Source organism: Polyodon spathula, chromosome 1, assembly GCF_017654505.1.
Source record: "Polyodon spathula isolate WHYD16114869_AA chromosome 1, ASM1765450v1, whole genome shotgun sequence".
NCBI lineage: Eukaryota > Metazoa > Chordata > Actinopteri > Acipenseriformes > Polyodontidae > Polyodon > Polyodon spathula.
This window is the reverse complement of record NC_054534.1, coordinates 53787742-53806610: the sequence shown is the minus strand read 5'-3', so window position 1 is coordinate 53806610 and position 18869 is coordinate 53787742. Positions and strand designations below refer to the sequence as shown.

The following is an 18869-nucleotide window of genomic DNA, read 5'->3' as shown; positions in this document are numbered from 1 at the left end:
ATATCTTATCTTCCAATATAATCTGTAAAATATGAGTCCTGAATCAATTAAGTCACATATATAGAATATTTGTCTGCCTAGTACCGTACTAAAATACTTTTGAAAGACATGGGGGTCTAAGTACATTGATCTAGATCTACTAAATAAAAGGTTTTGATTGAAATACTGCCATTGAGACGATGGTTTTTACACACTCCCTTTATATTATGATATAAATGGCAGCAGTATTTAGACTCATCACCTTGTAGATTAATTGTACATGTGACAGCGCAGCTGAAGCCTGACTTGAATCCCCTGTCTTCTCTGAAGCAGATGCAGTAATCTGCAGATTGGGCGGTGGTTTTGTGATGAACTAATTTCTATGCAGGACTGAGACCACCAAAAAGCAGCAGAATTAGCCCCAATTTTCACGTTTATCTTTTTTTTAAACACATTTTTAATCTGTTTTGTGGCGTGTCTTACATTCACACAATTCCACCTTTCATGTACTTTTCTTCTTCAAGAGATCAAGAAAAACAATTTTCCCCATTTATCCTTCTGTGTGTGATGTCTAGATCGGCTCATAAATTCTGCCCCCGAGAAGGAAATGTTAGTGACATCCAGGAAATTATGTTCATTACAAAACCACCGCAGAAGTGGCACGAAGCTGATTTAAGCTTCTCAGCAGAGTTGGAGAAAGAAGAAAGAATAATGTTTTTAAAAATGATACTGACTTATTTTGTGCTGACAGCAGGTATGTTATTACATATTTTGCAGTTGCAATTATATATATATATAGAGAGAGAGAGAATGTTGAAAATTATTAGATTTTTTTCACACTACGACAGCACTTACTGGCATACAAATTAGAAATAACACGTAAGTGCTTAATACATACCAGTGTGTCTTATTACATCGTTTGGATTCTTGAGTAAAAATGCGACATGTGTTTCCTAACCCCGATATTCGATATTCGCTCAAAACACTATTATTTCACACAATGAAAGATGTATACAAATTGCATTGTATTGCGAGTTTTTTTATTTTTTTTTTATTTTTATTCTTTTTTATGTAGGAGCTGTGTATTATTATATGACGTAACCTACAGTACAATGTAAAGTGAAAATGAACGTGTATTTTTTCATGTTCATAACTAGAGATTGCGTACTAGCAAATCAATATGGCTTAAATTACTCCTTATCGTAACATCTTTCATTGGGTGAAATTTTAGTGTTTTGTACAAATATCGAAAACCCACCGGAATGTGCAATATCCAATATCAACATATCTACACCGCGGTTGTTTCCTATGTGTGTGTGACTTTAATAACGGTAATAACGGTAGCAGCTTGTTTTTAAATTAACAAAAAGAGGATAAAACAGTGACAATAAATGCTAATTTAGGCAACGTAATATATACCTGTAATACAGGAACTATTATCTTTATTGAACAGACATATACTTGTTTGACATTAAGTACAAACTATTTCAACTATTTTCAAAATCAGATGAGAGCACTACCGTATATCGCTGATTTCCTTGCAAAGACAGTAATTACATGGTAAGGTAGTTATTTTGAGGGACGAATCAGAATACAAAATTTGTAACTATAAAGAACTATAAGTATTTTTTTTTCCACACAAATGTAGATACATTAAAATAGGTCAGGGGTTCACGGTGTCAGAGGTTCTAGAGTGCGCCAAGTCACGGACGGAAAGTTAAACTGTACAATACATATTCAAGCTCTTAAAAACCTCCATGAAGCTTAGTTTTATGTACTGCAATTGATCCAAAAAATTAAACTCCTTTCTTGGATAAGTTAAATTTACAGTAAATTAAAGTATTCCATATTTAGCAACAAGCATATAAGCATACCAGCAATAAGCTTTTCAAGCAGGGTTTCGTAGTCTCCACTAGTCTGTAAGGGGCAATGTACACTGACACTTCTCTATTCCCTATGTACTTTCATGGGGCCGCCCCAGTCCCTCCAAGCTAAATAACTAACAGTATGGGCAGGTAATGAAACTAAATCAAGTAGCTGTCTTCCTCAGCCATCTCCATTGCCTTTTCTTAGACTCTTTTGCTGCCAGCTGCTGTTTTCTCTTTCACTCTAACCAAAAGAATTGGAGAGCGTCATTTTTATGAGTTCTACAGTCCCCACCCCAAAACCCGCCCCTCAACCAATCAAAGAAGTTGAGTTTACTGTTTGGGAAATCCATGCTCTATTATTTGAAAACTATAATAGGACTACAATATAATGTACCAACAATGGTCAAAATATATACTCTATGTAATCAGCATTGTTCAGAGGGAGAGAGCTGGTTTAAAAAAGTCAGTGATCTGAGTCTTTAATTGTCGTAAATGCTCTACATATTCAGACTGTTAGGCTAGGAGAGTCTTAAATCTGTTTTCTGCACGCTTGCCACTGTAAATACAATACAGTACTGTCCGTTGGCTTTCACTGTACTGTACTCAATTTAATTGAATATTAAACTGCACAGATTATCAATCATGAATTATTGAAACACAGATTAATGGGGGTCTACTGTATATAGCTTCTATAACTCACGGCTACACCAATTTGCAACAGGTGTAATTTTCGTTTTTAATTTATTATGCACGGTTTTGATCAGAAACTGTGAATTACGCTGAATTATTATTATTAATTAAGTATTAATGATGAGGAAAGTTTCACCCACTGCTCTGAACTGAACGACTGACCGAATCTGACAGAAACAATTTAATTGAAGGTGGTGTGCTAAATACATTTCAAAATAAAATCGGAAAAACCTGAAGCCTACTTCAAATCCCATAGCAGAGCTTGATAATCACCTTTTCCGATTTACTGAACAAAAATACAATAGTTCAAATATGGAGAAGAACACCGTATGTTGATTGTCATCCAATTAAAAAATGTGATACTTCTTTTGTCCACTAACTGTACTAGGTCCCCTATAGTCCACACAAATCTATATTAAACAAACATACCTGTACATTGTCGTGTAATCATATCAGGGTTGTAAACCTTGTCATTGTGTCACACATTTTCAGACTGGATCATTTGCTTCGTTGGTCTGAAGCTGGTGCTGTTTTTAACAACAATCTTGATTGTCAGAATTTCACCAGAATGTCTGTAGACAAGTTGATTGTTAAGTCTGTTTTTACAAGGTTCAGCTGAGAAAAAAAAAAAAAAAACTTGTTCTAATTCTGCAGTACTGTGTGACAAAGCCAACACATTCTTGGCAAATTTGGAAAATGTAGGAAAACGTGGCTCTCTGCTAAGTGCAGACAAGAGTGCAATTTTGTGCCAGTTTTCATCAGCTGCTAGATCCTGTCTAATACCCCTTTCACACACAAATTCTGCTACTGAGCCCTGAGAGATGTTACCTTTAAAACAAATAAAAAATACTCATTCGCACAGCATGAAATTGCTCAATCCATGCCGATATATTACCATCGTAACCCTTTCAAACAAAATCACAAAACAAAACGGCAGCTTTGTTTGTCGAAGAAGTAAGTTTGGCTACATTTTGTTTACTTTTCATTTTTAGTTATATTATACTATGCAACAACCTGTTCAGTGTCAAATTGCAGGAGCTTCAGACTGTAGGTTGCATATTTTATTGCAAAGAAGGAGATACAATATATTTAAAAGAAAGAGAGTCCAGTTACATACACCTGCCATAACATAGTCTGTATAGGATCCTCCAACGGCATCACGAGAGCACTGATTTTACGTGTATAATATGCATTGTTATGGAGTGTAATATAAAACAATATTCTGTTTGCTATTTGCTATTTTATAGGGAATATTAGGAAATAATTTAATTTGGTACTTTTAAAAAAAAAAAAAAGTTTTTCTAATTAGTTTATGCTTTGTTTATGATCTCAGGGCTATCAGCTGTCAGAGGAGTCACAGCTTCACCGAACAAAGAAAATCTAGACTCTACAACAGATTCAGGACATACAAGTATCTCTGTATCCCCTTCTTCAGCATCTGTACCATCTTCACCTAGTATAAGCCTAGCCACAGCCAACATATCTACAGAACCCACAACTGTTCCTACACCATTCTCAACCACAAACACCACAGTTACAAAACCCACGACTGTATCATCTACACCAATCCCAACCATAAGCAGCACAGTTACAAAACCCACGACTGTATCATGTACACCAATCCCAACCATAAGCAGCTCAGTTACAAACCCTACAACTGTATCATCTACACCAATCCCAATCATAAGCAGCACAGTTACAAAACCCACGACTGTAGCATCTACACCAAACCCAATTACAAACAGCACAATTTCAAAACCCACATTGACTGTGTCATCTACAACAAGTCCAACTGCATCTGATGTATCTACAAATCCCACAGTGACAAACACAATAACACATACATCTACAATTCCTCTGTTTCCACTGACACTGGCCACTTCCACTGACACTGTCACTGGTTCCGTTACAACAACTTTGTCAAAGACTGAGATAACATCAGAAAGCAGCTCAACTATCAATTCTTCTTTGACTCCTCTAACATCCATGAAAACCTCAACTGCTGTTACAAACTCGACGATGACAGCAACAAACATGGGATCAACAGTACCCATAACCACAACTCCTACAACAGCTGTGGTGACAGCAACCATTAATGCATCTACTGCTGACAATACTTTAACATCGCATAAAGTAGGTGAAGAAAACACAATTAACGCTCTCAGTTCAGGTATGGAAATAAGCGTTTATACTTTTTTATTGATAGTATCAAACTCTGGGTGTGGGTGGGTGTTGCATGTGCTTCTGTCTCGATGAATGTCACAATTATAGTTTTACATAAGTCTGATCTCATTGCTTAAAAGTGCTTAACTGCCCAGATTGTAAAACACTACAAACTTTCCAAAAACATGTAGTAAAGTGTTACTGTAAGTATTTGTGTAAAATGGCCTTTATCCATGTATTGACATAACAGGAATCATGTTGCTATACCACTATTGTTTTGTTTAGTAGGAATTGGGTTTTAACAATTACAGTACATACAGATCCCAGTTTTATCAATTTCAGCTTCTAGTTCTAGTAAAAGAACATAATAAAAAGTTGAAACATTGAACAAGAAGAGTATGAGTTTTACATTCAGAAAGCAATTGGCAGATGTACAGGTATTTGGGATTTGATGGGTTAAAGACCTGTACCATATTAAAGAGCTGACAGAGCACTCATAATTGAACATTTTATGAGCTAGAACAGTTTCGGTACAGTTTATTTCCTTGTTTTAGTTTTTGTAACTTAGTTGTTTTATTGAACTGAGTTATAAAATGGGTAAACTGTGGCGAAACAAATGTTATTAATAGAATATTGTTTAATTTTGAACAACAATTGACTAGTCTCCAGGGGGCGGTTTTTCAAAACTTTGGTAATCGGATTAACGTGTTTGATCTAGATTATATTGTGCAATTGGGTTTTTCAAAACATTGAAATGCGATCTGGGTTTTTCAGAATTCAGATCAGTTTTACTTTGATCCAAAAGTTTTATTTTTATTCAATTCTGCTAAATAGGCATAAATAAAATAACCACCATCTGTATGCATTACGTGTGCACTAACATTAAAAGTGATTTTGATTTTGTTAACAAAATAATATCAAACTAAGTAAAAAAATAAAGTTGTATTAATCATTATTACCACAATCTGGCCTATTGAAAAACTGTATTTCGTAATCGTAATTATTTGTTATCTGGATAAATGTAATCCAGCGGTGACATTTTCTGAAAAACTGGATCGAAATGATCCAGATAAAAGGAATCAGAATTTTCGAAAATCCGGATCGCTTTGATCCAGATTAAAAGTTTTGAAAAACCGGCCCCAGGTGATTGAGCTGTGGACCCGGGAAAACGCGTGGAGGATCGGGCACACTGCATGATAGGGTTCCATTTCTGCGGTGCCATGCACATCTTTCAGTGTAATCATTGTTCATGTAATATGATACAGCGGCTCTCAAAAGTATCCCCCCCCCCCCCCCCCCCCCCCCCCCCTTGGACTTTTCCACATTTTATTGTGTTACAACATGGAATCAAAATGGATTTAATTAGGAGTTTTTGCCACTGATCAACACAAAAAAATCCATAATGTCAAAGTGAAAAATAAAATCTACAAATTGTTCTAAATTAATTACAAATACAAAACAGAAAATAATTGATTCCATAAGTATTCCCTCCCTTGAGTCAATATTTGGTAGAGGCACCTTTGGCAGCAATTACAGCCTTGAGTTTATTTGGTCTCTACCAGCTTTGCACATCAGGACACTACAATTTTTGCCTTTCTTCTTTGCAAAATTGCTCAATCCGTCAAGTTGGATGACCTTTGGTGAACAGCAATTTTTAATTATTTCCACATATTCTCAATTGGATTGAGGTCCGGGCTTTGACTGGGCCACTCCAGGACATTGACCTTTTGTTTTTAAGCCACTCCAGTGTGGCTTTGGCTGTATGTTTGGGGTCATTGTCCTGCTGGAAGATGAATCTTCTCCCAAGTCCCAGGTCTCTTGCAGACTTCAGCAGGTTTTCCTGCAGGATTTCTCTGTACTTTGCTGCATCCATTTTTCCCTCTATCTTCACGACCTTTCCAGACCCTGGCGCAGAGAAGCATCCCCATAGCATGATTCTGCCACCACCATGCTTCATGGTAGGGATGGTGTTCTCGGGATGATGTGCGGTATTAGGCTTACGCCAAACATAGCGCTTAGCGTTGAGGCCAAAAAGCTCTATTTTGGTCTCATCAGACCATAGAATCTTCTTCCACTTGGTCTCAGAGTCTCCCACATGCCTTCTGGCCTTCTGAGAGTTTTTTTCAACATTGGTTTATTTTTGCCACTCTCCCATAAAGGCCAGTTTTGTGAAGCACCCGGGCTATTGTTGCTGTATGCACAGTGTCTCACAGCTCAGCCGTGGAAGTCTGTAACTCCTTTAGAGGTGCCATAGGCCTCTTGGTGGCCTCCCTGACTAATGCCCTTCTTGCCCGGATACTCAGTTTTTGAGGACGGCCTGTTCTAGACAGATACACAGTTGTGCCTTATTCTCTCCATTTCTTAATAATGGACTTTACTGTGCTCCGGGAGATATTCAATGCCTTGGAAATGTTCTTATATCCTACCCCTGATTGGTGCTTTTGAAGAACCTTATTCTGAATTTGCTTTGAATGTTCCTTCGTCTTCATGGTGTAGTTTTTGTTAGGAAATGTACTAACCAACTGTGGGACCTCCCAGAGACAGGTGTATTTAACCTGAAATCATGTGAAACACCTTAATTGCACACAGGTGGACTCCATTCAACTAATTACGTGACTTCTAAAGACAACTGGTTGCACCAGAGCTTATTTAGGTGTGTCATAGCAAAGGGGGTGAATACTTCCGCAATCAATTATTTTCTATTTTATAATTGTAATTAATTTAGAACAATTTGTAGATTTTATTTTTCACTTTGACATTATGGACTTTTTTGTGTTGATCAGTGGCAAAAACTCCTAATTAAATCCATTTTGATTCCATGTTGTAACACAATAAAATGTGGAAAAGTCCAAGGGGTGAATACTTTTGAGAGCCACTGTAAGTTGTCATATACAATTGCATATTGTTCATAATATACATAATGTGCCATATTTAGTGGGCCTGGGGATGTAGCGGCCAACCAAAGTAATCACAATAAGGAATGAAAAAGGAGCCACACTCGTTATTAAATATATTTTATTGTTTCACATGTTAAGTACAAAAGTAAAAGTGATAATCTCAAGAGAAAAATAAAAAAATCTGACGTTTTTGTCGTAACGGGACCTTCCTCAGAGAGAAAACACTGTAAGCAGGACTTTAGACCTCAGGTAGCTGAGGAAGCTGAGTTTGTAAATCATCTTTTCCAGGAAGTGAACTGTGATTTCGTACTGTACCGCCAAGGCTTTTAATACATGCGTACAGAGTGTGTTTTGTCCATTGTAGGTATACATATACATATACAAATACAGTTGTCGTCAAAAGCTTACATTCCCCAATGTATGGACATTTCCCTGGGTATGTAAAATTTTGACGACAACTGCACACACAAACACACACACACACACACACACACACACACACACACACACACACACACACACACACACACACACATGGAGCCACTGTCCCTCACTTTTTCTTTTGTTTTTAACATTTGAAGCAGTAAAGTATATTTTAGCTTTTAATAACAAGTGTGGCACCTTTTTCGTTGCTAAGCATCATGATTATACTACACCAATGAGTTCCTTGCTTGCACGGACTTGGTTGAGAAATCGTGCCGTTTTACTTGCACAAACTGCACCCACGAGTGAAACCCTCCTTGTGTTTGGAAACCTGTGGATACAATGGCCAGACAAGTTGGAGTTGCTACAACTCCAAATTTATAAAGGGGAAAAACCGACCGGAAAAAGCCACGAATGTGCGTGTTCAGTACGGCCGCACTCAGCGTCAAAATAACAACCTATTTTATAAGACTAATTAGGTAAAGCAGGTGATTCCACAATCAACCAATTTAATACCCCTCACTGCAATTAGCGGTGGAGAATTGCACACCTCTCACAATAAATAGTGAGTTTGGATCAACCCTGCGTGTGTAGGCTACACATTTCAAAAGAAAATAAATGGCACACAAAGACCTCAGCCTGGTACTAGCCATGGTGATGAGGATGCTCAGAAGCAAAAACTGAATTTACCAATACAGAATTGGTATTGGTAATAGATTTTGTTACAAGCAGTACTTGTAACACATGAAGATGTGTTACAAGCTCGAAATCCATCACCAGGACAAACGAATAAAATATGGAATGTGCGGTGGCATCTTAATAAACAAATGTACCACTTCAGAGTTTGTAGTCTAGGTTGCTTATACATTACGACACAGTATTCAGTTACTGTGCTTCGCATATTCAACTTCTTATTTCGTATAGAATAATTTCAGGCATATAGACTTTTCAAACTTCAGAAACAATAAGTTTTATTTACTACGTCCATGCCAGTCAAACAGGTGGATAATCCTTCCATTCTTGTAAAGCAATATGTTCAGCAACAATAACTCCACACAGCTTCATATGAAGTCTTCAGTTTAACTACGACTTATATCTAATAAGTCTTATGCAGTTACAACTCTCCTATTTCTTATGTTTGTCTGTATTTCTTACTCTGTGTATAATTTTAAAGCATATCTGTATGGTATACATGTAGTCGAAAAACTGTATTTGCTGTAGCTATAAATTGAACTGTTTCATCTGTCCCTCTGTCCTTTTTTTTTACTGTTTTCTTTCAAACTCGAAATTAACAATATTGCATGAACCAGTATTGTTAAAATACATTCTGCAGGCATTACTAAAATAACGGAGGAGGATGAGCAATCATTGTATATGACTTTTTCTTTATGTGCGCCTCGGAATATCGTTCCATCTTTATTTAATCTCCTCCACCGTTCTTTTAATAATGCCTGCACTCTAGAAGTAAAGGCTCTTGTTAAAATCTTGCTTTGCCACTGTGTGTAGACCTTTTTAGATGCTTCTAAGAACCCGTTTTACATGGATTCTATATTATCTATTTGCAGACTTTTTGTTTTGTCATGTAAGCTATGAAACACATATTGAAAATTGGAGTTTGCAAAACAATACGGTAACGGTATTATAAACCACAGTTTACAAAGTGACTTGATCAGAAGGGTTAAAAAATTTGCTCTTTGCAAAGTGTTATAAAATGTTTCTTTGTAATTGAAAATGACATACAAGTCTTCCACGTAACCTTGCATTGTATATAGCCTACTGTCTGCTGCAAATTAACGCCTGTTTTTCAGAGTTCTTAAAACAATCAAGCAAATACAAGGCCCACAATTACCGGCAGCTTTAATAAATTAGACAGAATATTTAATAGACCTCATTTGTAAAATCCCCTCCCAATTTTAGCAGTTTCATTTGGGTTAACAACTTACAGCTGTTCTGCAGCAATGGAAGTAAATTAAGCCTTGAAAGTTGATGCTAACAATTCCTACAGGTGTCCCAACTTTTGTTGATTACATACAAACCCTCTGTCTGTATAAAAGCAGTGCTGGAACAGACTGTGTTACTACACCCTCTTAAGCATTATTTGGACAGTATTGTACTGCAGGAAGTAGTATATTGCTATCAAAATGGCGAGAAAAAGGCAATTATCAAAGGAAGACAGACAGACCATTATAACCCTTAAAAGTGTAGGTCTTTCCTTTAGAGAAATTGCATAGAAAGCCAAGGTGTCAGTGAGTACAGTTTTCTACACCATCAAAAGGCACTTGGAAACTGGAAGAAACTCTGACAGGAAGAGGTCTGGCAGACCCAAAGCCACAACAGAATCAGAAGACAAGTTTCTGAGAGTCAACAGCTTGCGTGATAGGCGGCTCACAGGACAACAGCTTCAAGCACAGTTTAACACTGGTCGAAGTAAGTCTCAGTTTCAACTGTGAAGAGAAGACTTTGAGCTGCAGGTTTGACAGATCGAGTGGCAGTAAGAAAGCCATTGCTAAGATGGCAAAATAAGAAAAAGAGGCTTGCCTGGGCCATGAAGCACCACCAGTGGACTACTGAAGACTGGAAGAAGGTCTTATGGACCGATGAATCAAAATTTGAAATCTTCGGTTCATCACGCAGGGTTTTTGTACGCCGTCGAGTAGGCGAAAGGATGGTTCCTCAGTGTGTGACACCAACTGTCAAACATGGAGGAGGAAGCGTGATGGTCTGGGGCTCTTTTGCTGGATCCAGAGTTGGCGACTTGCACAGAGTGAGTGGCACCCTGAACCAAAACGGCTACCAAAGCATTTTGCAGCGCCATGCAGTACCCTGTGGTATATGCCTAGTTGGTCAGGGGTTCATCCTACAGCAAGATAATGACCCAAAACATATCTCCAGGCTATGTCAGAACTACCTTAGAAGAAAAGAACAAGACAATATGCTTCAAATAATGGAATGGCCAGCACAGTGTCCAGACTTAAACCCCATCGAGCTGGTTTGTGATGAACTGGACAGAAGGGTGAAAGCAAAGCAAAGTGCAACACATTTGTGGGAACTTCTGCAACAGTGTTGGGAAGAACTTTCCGAACAATATTTGATTTCCATTGTAGAAAGAATGCCACGAGTGTGTTCAGCTGTTATATCTGCAAAAGGTAGCTACTTTGATGAGTCAAAAATGTAGATAAAATTTTGTTAAACAAAACGATTTCATGATTTCTTTTTTATCTGCAATTGTTTATTTGTTCTATGCTTTAATTTCAGAATACACTGAGACATTAAACTGCATAAATTTCAATAAAAACTGGAAAAATGGAGGTGTTCTAAAACTTTGACCAGTACTGTGTGTGTGTCTATCTATCTATCTATCTATCTATCTATCTATCTATCTATCTATCTATCTATCTATCTATCTATCTATCTATCTATATATATACACACACACACACACACACACACACACACACACACACACACACACACACACACACACACACACACACACAATCTCAAATAACTATGACCATGATTTATTATGAAACAATCATTAAACATAAATAATTAAATTGCATATAACACTTTGGTGCTTGAACAGTTTTGTGATAAGTAAAACAAAATGGTTTATTATTGTGTATTATTAGAAGCGTTAGACATAATACTTATGGTAATGCATCGAACAATGACAAAAACAGAACTGGAACTCTGAACTTTACACTCTACTCTTAAACTATGGGGCTTCTTCTTCTAGGATCTAAAACAGCAGACACTTATGGAAATTTCTGCTGCCAACTTGACATTATTTCACCCTAACAAGCACGTAGAAGAAAACATTTGTTTGGAGGATACTTTTGTAGACTTTGCACTAATGTAATTATAATAACACACAAAAAGAATATGCTAACTGAAACAGTTTAATAGAGCAATGCTGAAACTAATTACTAATTACGTTTTTAGATAGGTAACTGGCAGGGTGCACCGCCCCTGTGCATATTTTTGTGTTTTATGTTTTGTGTGGTGTGTATGTCTTGGTGCACGGAGTGTGGGTTATGTAGCACGGGTGTTTTAAAATGTATATTTGTGTTTAGACACAGGGATTGCATAATCACTTTACATGCAGATAACATGTGTATTAGCATGTGGACATGGGAATTGCACAAATTAGTTCACGTGATGGGATTCAAGTGAATAATTAATTAGTAATTGAATCCCGGCACAGCTGTATATATAGGTGCACGAATCACTCACTCAGGGTTTGGTGTTCAAAGTGGGGAACAGGAGAGAGGAGGCGATAGAAATTAAAAATAAAAAAATTGCTACTCATGCTGGAGGACCCATGATAGTACCCATGATAGATGCTACTTAAGGCTAGTGTACAGTGCATTGCATCTTATTGCTAAGGGACAGAAGTCTAAGCTTAAAACAGACAGCTATCCGATCACCAAACACGAAGATAACAAAAGTGTAAAGAATGAAAAAAAAATATCTGTGCTTTGCAAAGGGCTTCATTATTTATTTTTAAAATTAATTTTAAAATTATGCATTTTATATATTTGTAGTAGCGTCAGTATTTTTTATAACATTGCTTATAAACAACTAAACTACTATAAAGCACTATCATTTTGTGAGTCAAATAGCAATATTTTGAAACGTTGAATAGATAGTCTCATATAAAAAGAGGTCTCTAAACTCCTAGTACTGTAGACTTATTTTTCCCTATTTGGTCAAAGAGCTTGCCAGCAGATCTCACAGCGTGTGCGTGGCATGTGCGTGCTCTGTCACATATGTCATGATAGCAGAGGCAGAATTCTGAGTTTATAAAATGCATGGAAACCTGGTATACTGTACCAATCAGTTATTTTATAAATGGGTGTTTTCCTCTCAAGCTCTTCATTTTTCTCTATTAATGAATGTTAGTAGGGTTTAAGGTATAAAGAGAAATGTTTCATATAATAGAATGCAAAGAAAGCATAATTTATGTAACCTCATTGTCTATTTAAAACCCCTGTATTTGCATTTCTTGCTGTTTAGGACATGTGATAGCTATTGTCATTGCAGCTATTGCAATTATGCTGTTAATATTTGGAGCAGCCTATCACCTAAAGTTGAGGTAAGCGCACTTTAGAATTAAATATACATTACATATACATATTTGGTAACTTTGTCTTTATAAACTGCACATGTGAGTTGTACATAGTGAATGTAGGTACACCACCCGTAAGATTCAGTTTATATAATCATTTAATTATTTACAGTATAAGCCCTTTAATCAACTTTGAGACTGATTTCCATGTTTGTGTGGACATCTTCATTTTGCAGTCTTAAGTGTCATATTAAACGTCAGTAGCTCTCTTTCCCTGCCATTATTAAAGAGATAAAAGAATGTGATTTATTTATAGAACCATGTGGCAATAATAATATTCTTAAAACAGAGTGGAAATTTCAACTATACTTACTACACAGTTTCTCTTCCATACAACAAAAAAATACATGACTGTTTAATCACATGGCAATCATTAATGAGACACCATATCTTACTGTGTACAATATTGTTGCATCAGCAAAATGCAGTTTATATTGCACAATTGTTTAATCTTATCCAAGTTAACAAAGGACAACATGGTGTACTAATTGTTAACTTGATAATTAGTAACTGGGAAGGTGCAAAGAACCAGGGTAATAGAAAAATAGGATCACAGAACATGAGGTAAACAAAATGTATTGCTACACTTTCTGGAGAACACTCTGTAACATGTTTGAGCCCCTTTTTTAATTTTCTTCTATTGCTTTGATTCTACATGGTGATATGTAGTTTGGCACTTCAGCCCTACATAAAGTTTAATTGCAGTAAGCCTACTCAATTACTATGTACACTGCAGTTCTTAATGTATGTTTATCTAGGGACCTTCACAGCCAGACTACTCAGAGTACTCCAATCCTAAATTTCATCATGTGTTTTATCTCTAGGTAGGGCTGTTCGCTTTCAGTTTTTATTTTTGGTCACGTGATGTCCCTTTAAAGTTAAATTGAGCCGACTGTTTTTTCATTCAACTTTTGGAAAAGCTTTGATTGTGAACCAAGATTGCTTGAATGAGAGACTATGTGTCTGTTTCATTGATAATGTAAAAAAAAATTAAAAACCTTGTAAAATCTTAATGACTCATTGCAAAAATGCTTTGAAATAATAATTTCGTCTTAATTACAATTTAATTAAATCAATTTAACTTCATTCAGTGTTTGCGTTCAGTTTGAATAAAAAATAAGGAGTTTCCTATTTTTTATTTTTTTTTACATTATCAATGAAACAGAATCATAGTCTCAATCAAGTTACGAGAGAAAAAAACTAAAGTGAACTTGTTTCACAAGCAACACTTTTCCAAGAATTTAACTGAATGGAATCAGCTTAAAAAAAGGGACATCATGTGATAAAAAATAAAAAAATAAAAACCGAAAACAAACAGCCCTACTTATAAGTAAGAAAAGAGAATTTACCTATATTTAAGTCAATTCTACTTCCGGTTCACAGATTTACTTCAAAGCAATAGTTTTTATCAGTGGTTTTGTTCATGTTTTGTTGTATAATTTATAGCAGAAGCAACAACACCTTTATGATTGCACTGTGTATACATTACTGCACTTAGGGCCACATTTACAAAGCCTTTACCTCCATGCTGTATGAACACCAGTCTTTCTAAAAAGAATATAATCCTCTGAAGTTAAAAAGCTTCAAATAAACAACTCAGGAGGTTCATTTAAGAGGTCCTAAATGCACTTTGTTTCCTGACAGTTCTGTAACATCCACAATAGTTGTCCGTGGGGCAATAAGGTGCAAGCTTAGCATGGTGGTAAATGTTATGTGAATATGGCCTTTATTGTTTCTGCTTCTGTTGCAAATTTGTCATTGATTAATTCCTTCTGCCCACACTTTTCAGTGTTTCCAGTGAAGGCAGCAACAGCACTTAGTGACAATTTAATACAAGAAATATGTTTGCTGCCACTTTAAATAAGGATTGTGATACTATAAATAGAGCTCTTTTAATAAATTCAGAATATTAACGGAATTGCCTTTATTGCAGACACCCTTCATACGGAAGGCTTTTCGATGACAACGACTACGGATCAGTGGGAAGCTTCAATCCCGTCTATGAGAACTGGTAATGGAGTCAAGACATCCAAGGACTTAACTGCAAGCTGCTGTGATAGAAAAGCAGATGAAGAGAAAACCACATAGGCTGCTAAACCTAAACCTTTTTTATATTCTTTTATTTCATTCAGATGGAATCAAACTTGTCTTTTGTTTTTTCTTTACTGTGAATACAAAATGAAGCCTTTTTACTGACAGTTGTATTCACTTTTAAATACATTACGGTATTTTCAACAATATGCTACAATAATACCCCTAGTGTCCAATCACAGATAAGCAAGGTAAATAACAGATAACAAGTTTGGTAAATTTATAGTATTTGCATGCAGAAAAGGATGAACAATTGCAAAGTGTCAAAACTAGCATAATTTATTCTAGGATCAAGATGCCTTTTATTCTAGATTTATTTGAATGTAATTATAAACTGTTGCCAGTAAATATTGCTTTAGTTCTTTATAATAGATTTTGTTCTGATGAGAAGGGACTTAAATGGTGAACTCCCTAATCAGCTTGGTTATCATATTTACAGTCAATTGTAACTGATAATGTCTTTGACTTTATTTAAAACTAGATTTATTATTCACAAAATTTACACAGATTGTTTTAAAATATGCTGTACTAGTGTTATTGAAATGTTCACATTAATTACACCGTGTATTATATATATATCTATATATATATATATATATATATATATATATATATATATATATATATAGAGATTTTTTTTTTGGTTCCTGGGTAGTAAGTGTTATTTCCTAATTGCTTATGCCTCAAAAGTATAGAAAATGGCTATTATTCCCCACAAACTTTGCTTTTGTGACCAGGACAGTGATATGTTGAAATTTACCTATTTTCCAGAACATTCCAGATAGATTCAGAGCTGAGTAAACTTGGAGTAACTTCTAGAACTTTCTAGAACTTTACAGTAATATAAATAGTAGTATAAATACAGGGGCCATAAGCCCACAAGTTCAGTTTAGTTCCGGCTGCCTAAGTGGATACATATCTGCATTTTCCTGAGATGGCATCAAGAGGCTGCAAGCATCCGGCGGACGCATTTTGCTATGTCTGCGGCCAATTTATCAAGATGAGCGAAAAAGTATTCCGTGGAAGCATCTGCTAAGATGTGTGAGACCTACAAGGCATATTTCGGCATGCCTGTCAGGGATCAAGACAAACCCTGGGCACCTCATTTCACCTGCGAGCACTGCAAAAAAACTCTGGAAGGTAAGATGGACAATTGTTGCTTGGAATTTTATGTTATAAAATTTGTTAAAATTTGTAAAATTGTCAGTTTTTAATTTTAAAATGTTTTACAATTTTCAATGTTATTGAAAAAATATATCATATATGAAAAATGTTGCGAGACTCTCTTACACATTAGTCATGGGTGAAATAAATGTATTTTTGTAGGATGGTACAGAGGGGAAAAGAGAGCCATGAAGTTCACTATCACAAGAATTTGGCGGGAACCCACTGACCACTCAAGCAGCTGTTACTTCTGCATGGTGGACCCTTCCAAACGTCAGACTGGCAAGAATGCACCTGCTATCATGTATCCGGACCTTCCTTCATCCATCGCCCCGGTGCCACACTGCCATGAGCTCCCCGTACCCACTCCTCCGGAGAGAGAGCGGCAGTCTTTAGAAGAGAGCAGCAAGTCAGAGAGCGAGGAAGACGTTGTAGATCCAGATGACAATTTCAGAGGTGTAGCTGAGGAGAGAAACCCATACTACCCCAACCAAAAAGACCTCAACGACTTGATTATAGATCTTGGTCTCACCAAGTCCAATGCCGAGCTTTTGATGTCTAGGCTCAAGCAGTGGAACTTGTCGGATGAAAGTGTGCAAGTCGCAGATCAGAGGAAGCGTCACCAACCTTTTTCCAGCTTCTTCACCCATCAAGATGGGCTCTGCTTCTGCCACAATGTGACCAGTCCGTTTGAGGTAATCGGAATCGCCTGTAACCAGAATGAGTGGCGCCTCTTCATTGACAGCTCATCCAGGAGCCTCAAAGCCGTGCTGCTCCATAATGGTAACAAGTACTCGTCTCTTCCCCTGGCTCACTCGGTGCACCTCAAAGAGGATTACAACAGCATCACGACCTTGCTGGACGCCTTGAAGTATGATGAGTACGGCTGGGAGGTCATAGGAGACTTCAAAATGGTGGCATTCCTGATGGGTCTCCAAGGCGGTTTTACCAAGTTTCCCTGCTATCTTTGCCTTTGAGACAGCAGGGACACCGAGGTGCACTACCACAGACAGGACTGGCCACAGTGGACAGTGTTCTCTGTGGGGAGGAACAACGTCAAGTGGGAGCCACTGGTGGACCCCCGGAAGGTGCTGATGCCACCACTGCGCATCAAATTGGGCCTTATGAAACAATTTGTCAGAGCTCTAGATAAGGAGTCGTCAGCCTTCAAGTACCTTCAAGACTTCTTCCCTAAGCTGTCTAAGGCAAAGGTCAAAGCCTGTGTCTTTGTCGGACCACAGATAAAGAAGATCCTGGAGTGCAATGAATTCCCCAAGAAGCTCACCGATTCATGAAAGTGATTTACAGTATAATCGTAAATCTCGAAAAACTACTCACTTCTAAATCTTTTGTAGTCATTTTTGTATTACTTTAGTATAAATACATGTTAATTTGGATTCATATGTTGTTTTTTTTCTGACTTTATGTGAACGAAAAGACACAAATTCGCCCGTTTTCTCATTGGAAATAGGTAAATTTCAAAATATCACTGTCCTGGTCACAAAAGCAAAGTTTGTGGGGAATAATAGCCATTTTCTATACTTTTGAGGCATAAGCAATTAGGAAATAACACTTACTATCCAGGAACAAAAATTGTGTTACGAAGTGTTATATTTTGGGGTTGTAAATAATTGTGTGTGGTCAGTGGTTGGTCAATGATGTGTGTATTGTGTGCAGGTACTATACAAATGTGAACTGCAGCTGTAACTTCAAGTTTGCTCTTCTATTGTTCATTTGTTAGTCCTGTTTTAAAGCTATTCTCAGACAAAGTGTTACCTTAACAATTTTATAGCTCAAAGCTAGAATTATCGTAGTTCTTTAAGTAGAACGTGCACCCACTTATATATTTTTGAGAATGATAAAGAGGGGTGCGTGGAATGCATTGAAGCTTGTTACCGATAATTTGTTTTTCAAATCTGGTGGTTTTCCTGTAAACGTGCTTATGAAGTGACTGCAGGTGCGCGCCCTCGGGAGGTATCGGCAGGTGTTGACCCTCGGGACCCCCCCCCCCCTCCTCAAAAACACATTTCTCAAAAAATAAACTGCACCCGGTGGAAGCATTGAAGCGCTATTTAATCCCACAGGACACCACGTGTGGCAGAATGGCATGTGGGGTGACGTCAGACCAGGAAATGAATCCAACAACATACTGGCGGGTTGAATGAGTCGCTGGCTCTGCTCAGTATTTACAAAATAATAAATAGACTTTCAAATAACAAAAGAAAATGGCACAATGGCAAAAATAAACAAACACAAACAAAGGACACGCGTACCTTCAGGATGGTTCAAAGTAAGTAGCATTCATTTTGTTCCTTTCAGCTTGTTTACATGCAACACGTCTCTCCAAGTCTAACACACTCCTGTCTGCAAAAGCTGCATGTTTCTTATAGTGGTGGTCGATAGATTAACTAGCTATCAATTACCTTATTTTATTAAACCCTTGGCCTCACTTTGCACAAGTTT

At 37.0% G+C, this 18869-nt stretch overlaps 1 protein-coding gene across 1 annotated transcript; it reads left to right on the top strand.

Annotated features, from left to right (window-relative positions):
* Nucleotides 1-385: 385 nt before the first annotated feature.
* LOC121296749 (prostate androgen-regulated mucin-like protein 1 homolog) lies at nt 386-15739 on the top strand. The gene is made up of 4 exons (XM_041222562.1): nt 386-733; nt 3871-4707; nt 13040-13118; nt 15085-15739. Exons 1-4 carry the CDS (start codon nt 484-486, stop codon nt 15164-15166), a joined length of 1248 nt encoding a protein of 415 aa, XP_041078496.1. The 5' UTR covers nt 386-483; the 3' UTR covers nt 15167-15739.
* Nucleotides 15740-18869: the final 3130 nt, after the last annotated feature.